The sequence below is a fragment of the Cebus imitator genome, unplaced genomic scaffold (genome assembly GCF_001604975.1).
Source record: "Cebus imitator isolate Cc_AM_T3 unplaced genomic scaffold, Cebus_imitator-1.0 Scaffold261, whole genome shotgun sequence".
In the NCBI taxonomy this organism is placed as follows: domain Eukaryota; kingdom Metazoa; phylum Chordata; class Mammalia; order Primates; family Cebidae; genus Cebus; species Cebus imitator.
In genome coordinates this window covers 3,221,631-3,232,043 of record NW_016107576.1, presented here as the reverse complement: position 1 = coordinate 3,232,043, position 10,413 = coordinate 3,221,631, and the positions used below count along the sequence as shown (strand labels likewise).

Genomic DNA, 10,413 nt, shown 5'->3' with positions numbered 1-10,413 from the left:
GATTTTGGCGTACCACAACCTCACCTCCCCAGTTCAAGCGATTCTCCTGTCTCAGTCTCCCGAGTAGCTGGGATTACGGACATGCACTACCACGCCTGGCTAATTTTGTATTTTTAAAAGAGATGGGGTTTCTCCATGTTGGTCAGGCTGGCATGATCTTGGCTTACAACAACTTCTGCCTCCTGGGTTCAAGCGATTCTCTTGCCTCAGCCTTCTGAAGAGTTGGGATTACAGGCAACCACCACCATGCCCTGCTAGTTTTTCTATTTTTAGTACAGACAGGTTTCACTATGTTGGCCAGGCTGGCCTTGAACTCCTGACCTCAAGTGATCTGTCCACTTCAGCTTCCCAAAGTGCTGGGATTATAGGCATGAGCCACCATGCCCAGATAATGTTATGCTTTTAACCACATTAAAAAGAAAAAGGTGATACAACTTCCACTATGCTCGTTGTAAAACCTGCACTTGAGTCCTGAGCCACCATGAAAGTGGTCCAACTACCCTGAAGCTGCCATGCTAGGAGGAAGCCCAACTCACCTGTGCAGAGAGACCACAGGAAGCAGCCTTGAGATTACAGGAATAAGGATATATATGGCCAGCCTCCAGCTTCTCCAGCTGCCACCTGACTGCAACCTTATGAGAAACCCTGAACCAGAATGGCCCAGCCAAGTTCTTTCCAAATTCCTGATCCACAAAACCTTGAGAGATAGTAAAAGTAATTGTTCTTTGAAGATACTAAATTTTGTCATAATTTGTTCTATGGCAATAGCTAACTGGACAGCTTGTCTCAGTCTTTCAAGAAAGAATTTAAGTAGCTCTACCCTATCACTGTGCAGTGGCTGATGGTCTGACCCTTGAGAGAAGAGCTCTGTCACTACTGTAGTAGCTGTGGCCTCATCCCCCAAGAGTGCTTGCTACATTTCATTCTACAAATATTTGCCAAGTGCCTAATATATCATAGAGACTGTGCTAGAGTTCATTGAAGTCTAAGATATGCTCCTTGCTTTCAAGGAATGTAACCTAATGGAAGAGACAAACATATAAGCAAATAATTCTTTCTAATTAATTCTTTTCTTTCACTGAAACACAATTAACACAGGGGCATAATTTAGCCTGGAGGAGAGTCAAGGCAGGGATCTCTGAGACAGTGAAATGTAAGTTGTGACTAGAAGGATGAGAAAGCATTGGCCTTGGGAAGAATACGGGAAAGAGTATTTTAGGCCAAGGAAAGCTTGCTTGTGAAAACCTTGAAACCAAAAAGAACTTGCTCTGTGTAATATGCTTGATAAATGTGTTTACCTGGGCTTGCTCTGAGCTGTAGGTGTGGTCCAGGTCTGCTCCATAGGTCTCTCATCCTGTTTGAACTAGTGCTACCAGGGCAACATTTCTTGTGGTGCTGGCAGAAGCCCAAGAGGGCAAGCCCAACTGTGCAAACACATCCCAGGCCTCTGCTTATCATACCTACTAACATCCCATAGGACCAAGAGAGGCCTGCGGCCGAGCACACCATCAATGGGCAGTGGAGGACACTCCTCTCATAGAGGTAAGAGTAAATGGTTTGTCTACCCACTTTTGGGGGACAATCCTCTACAGTGGTGGAATGTTCTATATCCTCAGCTAGTAAGACCTTTGCCTGGGCTCTTGCTTTTTAATCTATGCTATTTCTCTTTTAGATTGTGCTGCCACCCACTAGGTTGTTCTCCTAGGCACTTCTATCTGGTTTTTGCCCCCTTGTCTGCCCCCTGCTGCCCTCTACGTTGGCCCATGCCAATGCCTTGTTTGATTCTCCAGCTTTGTCAATCTGCTCCATTCTTCAACAGTTAACTGTCTGTGCCAGCCATATCCAGCTATGACAAGAAAATCTGATGAAAATGTAAGGTGCTGGCAAAAATCATTTTATAGAAATACATTCAAATTCACCTAAGCTGATTACAGTGTTGAAGAAGAATTGAACTGAAGCAGGATCATAAAACTCACTTATTGGGATGCCATGAAAATTAGCTAATCAGTGTTCATGGTTTGAACATAAAACAAAAATTGTTATTGATTTACGTATAATGTCTTTGTTGGGTCTTCCAAAAGCCTCCTCAGCTAATAGATAACAGAAATGGGGAAACAAGTGTTAAGTTTAGAATCCAACCACCTTGCCTTTACTTTTGTTTGTTTCTGTTTTGCCAGTGGGTGGTTAAGATAGCAGTTCTCCTCTCAGCAGAGAGAGCTGGCTCTGGACCTAGACATTGTAAAGAATTGCAGCGTGGATTGCAAAACACCATCGCATTCATAAGTCATGGCTCATTAGATTTTTGGTGAAAAACTTCAAGGGGCATCTGTTTTCCCTCCTCTGTTCCTGCCCCACCCCCCATCACCAGTAGAGACTGCTTTATAGTAAATGATGGCCAGTTCTCCAGCCTGACTATTCAGGGCGCTTGGCTTGGCAACCATTTTCCTCTTGCCAACCGGCATTCCTTCATTTCACAGCTTCTTAGCCCTAACCTCTGAGAACAGAGAAGTGGAAATGAAGAGGTGGGACTCAAGCCAGCTCATTATGCCTCTTGGTGGTGCTGGTAAGAGCTTGGCGGGGAAAGGAGACTGAACTACGGTCCTCATCAGCAGAGGTAAGGGGGGAGGGGTCCTGCGGCTGCCGTTCAGCGCTACATCCTAGTGTAGGGGCAAACCTCCTTCCCAACAACCTGTCTTAGCAAGGCCAATTGCAAAGGGCTTTTTTGTAGGCTTTGGGTGTGTTAATGACATTCTGGTGTAATGATAATGGTGATAATCACAAGAGGATGTACTTAGTGAGTGGGCACCAGGCACTGTGCAAAGTGAATTATCTCAATCCCCACCAAGATTCTAGAGGTGGGAATTACTACGGCCCTTCCTTTACAGAGAAGGGAACGAACTTGCCCAAGGTCATGCCTCAGAGCAGCTATAGAAACTGTGGAGAATGGAGCAAGCTGCTCTCCAGCCTGAGCAGCTCTGTCATCTCCCTGGCCCACCCCATGGATAATTCCTGTTCATGGACCTCTTTCTCTTCTAGAGGCACCGAAGCTTGTGTGGATGTCTCTGTCATACTCTCCCTCACCTTTGTGGAGGGATTCACTAGAGCTCCTGTCCAGCCCACTCCCCACCTGCTTGTGTGTGTGATTTCCACTTGTGCATTGTGGGAGCTGCCTACATAGTAGAGCCTCTGCCCAGCCTTGGGTCCTCTTCCCAACTTTCCCATGGGCATTTGGTCACACTGACTTTGGATCCAGACTGTCTGGGTTCTAATCCTGCTTCTATCGCTTGTCACCTCTGTGACCTTGGGAAGTCACTTAACTTCTGTATGCCTCAGTTGCTTGAGGCTCATAATTGTGCTTACTGCCTAGAGCTGCTGTGTGGGTTCAATGAGATCATGCGTGTACAGAGCCATGAAGCACATTGTAAGTGCTCAAAAAACATGAGTTATTATTATTTCCTACTACATGCTGGCTACTGCCCTGGGACTAGAGGAGCATAAAAAAGCCTGAGCGTTGGAGAAGGCGGAGGAAAAAAAAAAAAAAGAAAGCCTGGGCTTGGAGAAATTTAGGGGTCTTCAGCAATTCTGCACTGTTCTGGGTTCGGCTGCACCATCAATTTTCAGGCACATTACAGATTACGTTGACTTTGGTGCATTGACCTAACCGCCTCATCACCATTTATATCACATCAAATGTACTCTGTGTTTTAATCAACTGACTTTCCAAAGAATCTTTGGACAAGTTACTGATATGAGCTGAGTAGACTAGAGACAGAATAGAAGAGGTGCTAATTTCCTATACCAGGGATGAGGCTAGAAAGAGTCCTTGCTTACACTGAGAAGGGGGTTCTTGGCCCATTGTCAGTACCATAATAGTGGGTACCACATGGGTTTCAGGAACATAAGGGAAGGAATATCAGTTCCTGGAATAGCACCCACTGGGCAGGAAGATCAAACTGTGCTTGAGTTGTTTGCTCAGCTGTATTTCAGAGGCTGCACTCTACCTTGGTTATAAAAAGGATAAGTCTCTGCTCCTATCCATCTAAACACTGGCCATTGGCCAAGTTAAATGGTATAGTAGTGCATCGAGGAGTCCTCTGTAGACATTGAGAGCAAGTCTTTTGGAATTAGGGAGCCCTGGGTCAAAGCCCAGGCTCTACCACTCTACAGGCTATGTGATTTAAGAGCCTTCACTTTACCTTTTGTAAAACACAATTAAGAGTCATACCTACCTCTCAGGTCGTTACAATGAGATAACAAACGTAAATCACTTTAAGCACAGTGCCTGGTATGTAGCAAGTACTTAAGATACTGCGGCTATTATTCTTTCTTTTTTTTTTTTTTTTTTGGCTGCGCACAGGGGGCTTTATTGATGGTACACGACAAGGTGGGGCTCCCTAGGCCCCTCCCTCTTCAAGGGGTCTGCATGGAAACTGTGAGGAGGGGCAATTCAGTGTGGTGGGAGACTCTGTGGCAGGGACTCCCCAGCAGTGAGGGCCTCTCTTCCTCTCGTGCTCTCGCTGGGGCTGGTGGTCCAGGGCTCTTACTCCTTGGAGGACATGTGGGACATGAGATCCACCACCCTGTTGCTGTAGCCAAATTCATTGTCATACCAGGAAATGAGCTTGACAAAGTGGTCGTTGAGGGCAATGCCAGCCCCAGCATCAAAGGTGGAAGAATGGGTGTCGCTGTTGAAGTCAGAGGACACCACCTGGTGCTCAGTGTATCCCAGGATGCCCTTGAGGGGGCCCTCTGAAGCCTGCTTCACCACCTTCTTGATGTCATCATATTTGGCAGGTTTTTCCAGACGGCAGGTCAGGTCCACCACTGACACGTTGGCAGTGGGGACACGGAAGGCCATGCCAGTGAGCTTCCCGTTCAGCTCAGGGATGACCTTGCCCACGGCCTTGGCAGCTCCAGTAGAGGCAGGGATGATGTTCTGGAGAGCCCCATGGCCATCATGCCACAGTTTCCCGGAGGGTCCATCCACGGTCTTCTGGGTGGCAGTGATGGCGTGGACAGTGGTCATGAGTCCTTCCACGATACCAAAGTTGTCATGGATGACCTTGGCCAGGAGCGCTAAGCAGTTGGTGGTGCAGGAGGCATTGCTGACGATCTTGAGGCTGTTGTCATACTTCTCATGGTTCACGCCCATCACGAACATGGGGGCATCAGCAGAAAGGGCAGATATGATAACCCTTTTGGCTCCCCCCTGCAAGTGAGCCCCAGCCTTCTCCACGGTGGTGAAGATGCCAGTGGACTCCACCACGTACTCAGCACCAGCATCGCCCCACTTGATTTTGGAGGGATCTCGCTCCTGGAAGATGGTGATGGGATTTCCATTGATAACAAGCTTCCCGTTCTCAGCCTTGACAGTGCCATGGAATTTGCCATGGGTGGAATCATACTGGAACATGTAGACCATGTAGTTGAGGTCAATGAAGGGATCATTGATGGCGACAATATCCACTTTACCAGAGTCAAAAGCAGCCCTGGTGACCAGGCGCCCAATACGACCAAATCCGTTAACTCCGACCTTCACCTTCCCCATGGTGTCTCAGGAATGTGGCTGGCGATGGGAGACTAGATGCGGCTTTCCGGCGAACAGGAGGCGCAGAGAGCCTATTCTTTCATTTTTTTCCTTAAAGTTGCAAGGTCTCTGTTGATAAGACTTTTGGGAGAGAGGAACTGGGGAACAGACTAGGGAAAACAGGCAAAGGAATCCCCGCTGAGCCACCCTGCCTATTAGTGTAGCTCCCATGATCAGTGAGGTGAAGCTACCGCAAATATAGCGAATGACCACAAATAGAAAGTGATCTTTCAACTGCAGCCAGGTGGTTTTTAATGTAGACACATGGCTGATAACAGCTTAACAAGTTTCTGGGTCTATTACCAAACTCAGATCCTTGTTTTTGCATTTTTGCTTTGGAATGTACACACCATTGGTCGATGTATGTTCTCCATACTAGGGAAGTATAGACATGACCAGTGGTTTCTCCAGTTCTAAAGTGGTGAACAGAGAGCTGTGCTGTGTGATCAGCAAACTCTGTAGTATAGCACTGTCACAGTAGTAAAGAAGTCACTATTCCAGCAAAATAATTCAAACTCAAAGTTAATCCAACCCATTTAATAATATGCACCCTAGTTGTTGTGCTGTATGGCAGTGAAGCAGAAATGATAAACTATTTACAAAAATGACTCTATTTTCCTTAGTTCCTCCATTGACCAGTCATATTTTCAGCCGTTCTCTTTGCTATTTCTTGAGTGTGTGCATCTTCAGAATCACTGTGGACACATTTCCCACATCCAAGTCATGCCTTCTGCTACCTACTGACTTTCTTCATTTTCCCTCCAGCGGCATTCTTTTTCCCCAGGCCCTGTCGGTCCTTGAGTTTCAGCAACTCACCTAGCTCAGCAGTCTGGGTGTTGGGGAGCTCAGCTTTGCAGAAAACGGTCTTAAACTTAGCGAGAGTGGGCATCATGTTGGGTGTCAAAGGAAAAGTGGGAATGGGCCGTGAAGGAAGGCCTAGAGCACTGGCCTCCTTTGCCTGACAGTCTTGGGGTAAAGGAATGATGCATTAACATCAAGAGAAAGAAGAAAAGGGAGCTGTAACTCAGGAAATCTATTGTCTCTAGAGACTCAGGAGCCTTGAAATGACCTTAACAGATTTACACTTAATGTCTCCATGTATAAACTTTGGTTTTCTCGTCTGCAGAGTGAGGACAACAATCTGTACCTCACAGCATTGCTGCAAATATGAAATTAGAGAATGTGTAAAGCACCCCACTCAGTGACTGGCATGTGGTAAACGCCAATGATTGGCATCTATTTTTTAAAATAGTGCTCTTGTCCTGCCAAATAGGATATATAAGCCCCTCAGTGGAAACTGAGACACTGGCTAGAAAGAAACAGTAAAATTATATTGCTTTCTTACCTGGAAAAAAGACAGATACATAGAACATATTCCCTTACAGCTGAATTTCAAAATAAACTTTTAATCCATGGACGCTTTTCCCTGTTCCTGGAAAAATTATATCCTAAGCATGTTCATGTGCTTAACCAAATCACTCATTAATGAATGTTCTATTTATTGGATAGAGCCAGTAAAATGATATTACAGTTTAATTTGATAGGTTGGAGTAATTTTTGAAGGCCTGTCATTATCCTTTTTCATTGTTTCTGCAGGTGAATCAACTTTGAGGTGAGAGGTGGTTTCTCTGCTACATGTAAACAAGTGGCTCTCAAACATGTGCATTAGAATCACCTGGAGAGCTTATAGAACCACAAGATGGCAGAGTCCCATCCCCCACAGATTCTAGGGCCTGCGCTTTGAGAAACCCTGACTTACGCCAACACTGATTTCTCTGCACTTTCAGCTGTGGCAGTGATGGGGTTGGTAGCCCTCCGCTTGGCTTGATGATGTTTGTAGGTTGCTTTAGTTGGTTAAGCAGCAGTTTATAGCTACTTTATGTTAAGAGCAATACTTTTTCTGCCCCAAGAAAAGTTACTAACCTGGGAAGAGTGCAGAAAATAATGAGCCATTGACTATATTTGGGGGGCACATTCCAAAAATAGGTGTCTGTGTTACACACTGATTAAGAGCTTGGGCTTTGCAGTTGGGAAGGCAAGCAATGAGACTTAGCTTTGCCATTTTTTTAGCTGTGCAGCTCTCTAAATTCTGTTTTCTCATCTGTAGAATGGGAGAAAATCTACTTTCTTTCCAGGTTTAAAGAAGGTAAAGCACATTAAGTGCTCAATAAGTGTTAGCAACTTTTTCCAAGGGGAAGTAAAAGCCCAATAATGCCTAACACTGTGAGTGCCACTGTTCACATAGACTCATTAGAATTCACTAGAAAGTCTGAGCACAAAGTTGGTCCTTTTGAGGTATAAGTCAGTCCAGGTAGAGAGGGATTTCTAAAGGAATTTCTCACAAGGTGTTATTCAGCCTTTTCTAGAAAGATCAGACTGAATAGCTTTATACTCTAAAATATAAACAGCCCCATTACCGACCTGCCAGTAGAACTGTACATGGTATTCAAGTTAATTCATAATTGCAGGTTTAACATTAGTTACTATGAAAACATGAACAACTTTGGCTTGTTTAGAACATGTTAGAATGCAAGAGCTAGAAGGACCGTAGAGATCATCTGGTTTAATCCTTTTATTTTACAAATAGAAAAATCTGTGGGCCTGAGGAGTTAAGTGAATAATTTGCCTGAAGGTACACAAACCACAAATTTAATTTCTACTGGACTTGCTAGGTAAATGCTCTCAGAAAGAATGGCTTGTGGATGATTATAAAACCACAATTATTTTAGTCTTCTGTAACATGTAATTGATGTATATTCAAACAGCCTGGGTAGAGGGTAAATTCATTTAGTTTCCTAGGGTTATTATAAAATAAATTTATCTTGAGGCATTCATCAGAAGTTAAATGAAATAAAGCTGGCCATTTTATGAGAGTATGATAGAAATTGTTTTATAATCACACCATGCAATTGGAAGCATATGCTTTGAAAAACTTCAGGTGAATATGATCATGGTGATATTCTATGATGTGGCAATAGCTGTGGCAATAATGGGGCTGGCAGCTCCATTACTGAAGCTTCAATTGTCCCATTTTTCCATGTGTAGAAGCAGACCCTGACTTTTAGATTCTGAGAAAAATCTTGACCCTTTCTCCAAGTACTTTTGTTTTTGTTTTTATCAGAAGTGGAGTGACTTTCTGTATAGATTTCACTTAATTTTTGGTGAAAAGAATTTAAACTAATTTTTTACATGATTGGTTAAAGCATAAGGATTTGTACTCTATATTCTTGAGACCTTAGCTTCCAGCCTTCAGCTGCCAGATGTCTATGAAAAGCTTTGTTATGAGAAATATATATGAAACTTTCTCTGAAAAGTGTGTAGTTCATTCATTACTTTAGAAATTCTAATAGTGACAATAAGAATAGTTAGAAATTGTTAAGTATTTACTATATGCCTGAATTCAGCCCTTATATGCATTTTTTTTAAAATCCTGGCAACTGCTGTTTCACCAACTTTGGGATGCATCAAGTCACTCGAGGGCTTGTTAAAACACAAATTACTTTGCCTCATCCTTAGGGTTTCTGATTCAGTAGCAGCCCGAGAGTGTGCATGTTCTAATAAATTTCTAGGTGATGCTGATGCTGCTGATCTGAGAAGTACTGTTTGCTGCAAACCTAGGAGGTAAGCATTTCAATCTGTATTTTGTAGATGAAGAAACAGGTTATCGTATCACATGCTGAACACACAGCTAATAAGGTGGCAGAGTTGGGATTTGGAAATTTGCTTCTTTGATTCCAAAGTCTATAGTCAATTTCTGTGCTAGGTGGTTTTGTAATGAGACATTCTGTCTGGGCTGAATAGTAATAGAAATATTTTATAGCTTAGGAATACAGCAGGACTCTATTACTCTTAACAGTGAGGTCCAAGTATATTAAAACATATGGATGTCGTGAGATGGTACTAATCAATGCCAGAGTATAAGATAAAGTAATATGGCCCTTAAGAAGGCCTTTATCATGAAGGTAGAAATAGACAGGTGAGCAGCTCCCTGACACCAAGGGGAGCTATGGGACAAAGGGGAGCCTTGGTTCCAGGACTGCAAAGTGTCCAACAGTGCAATTTATCTTCCCCAGACAATTTGGTGAGGGCTTTCTCTTGGGAGAATTGGCTTTGTAGGTGTAAATTTAAAGAGCCTTTGCACTTAGCTGTGTTTTCTGGGAAGCCTGCGATTGAGCGTAATAGGGAAGAAATGGCTGTCATCATGCTAATAGAGCTCTGACTTTCCTCTCTGTCTGAGGTAGAAGTGAGCCAAGCACCATATGCTATAGGTAGGATTGAGGAAGGGGGTGGGCTAGAGGTCAGCAAGAAGCACAATGGCTGGATAACATCCTTGTCACCGTGTGGTGGCCTAGGCAGTGGGGCCCTGCTGTATCAGTGAGGAAAATTCTATCAAGTAACTTAGGTAAGATTTTGAATCTTGATGAGCCAGCTTCTTGCCTCCAATTAAACTATATGATTTAAAACAGCATTCCATACTTGCTTCTGTAGAATGCTCTATCAGATGCCAGTGGTGACCTTCCAATGTTACCAACTTTCAGCATGCTAAACCTCAGATTCACTGGTAGTGACCACAGAAAGTTTTTGAGGCATTTAGGGTAGGAGTGTGAGCTAGGATAGAAGGCCCTTCTTAGGCCGGGCGCGGTGGCTCAAGCCTGTAATCCCAGCACTTTGGGAGGCCGAGGCGGGTGGATCACGAGGTCAAGGGATCGAGACCATCCTGGTCAACATGGTGAAACCCCGTCTCTACTAAAAATACAAAAAATCAGCTGGGCATGGTGGCGTGTGCCTGTAATCCCAGCTACTCAGGAGGCTGAGGCAGGAGAATT

The 10,413-nt window shown here is 44.2% G+C and overlaps 1 protein-coding gene across 1 annotated transcript; it reads right to left on the bottom strand.

Annotated features, from left to right (window-relative positions):
- Nucleotides 1-4,341: 4,341 nt before the first annotated feature.
- LOC108283505 (glyceraldehyde-3-phosphate dehydrogenase-like) lies at nucleotides 4,342-5,624 on the bottom strand. Its single transcript, XM_037728300.1, has one exon. The coding sequence runs from the start codon at nucleotides 5,546-5,548 to the stop codon at nucleotides 4,541-4,543; it is 1,008 nt and encodes a 335-aa protein (XP_037584228.1). The 5' UTR covers nucleotides 5,549-5,624; the 3' UTR covers nucleotides 4,342-4,540.
- Nucleotides 5,625-10,413: the final 4,789 nt, after the last annotated feature.

Bases quoted from the DNA above. Each gene is read 5' to 3' on its own strand.
- LOC108283505 (XM_037728300.1), bottom strand. From the start codon at position 5,548: ATGGGGAAGGTGAAGGTCGGAGTTAACGGATTTGGTCGTATTGGGCGC.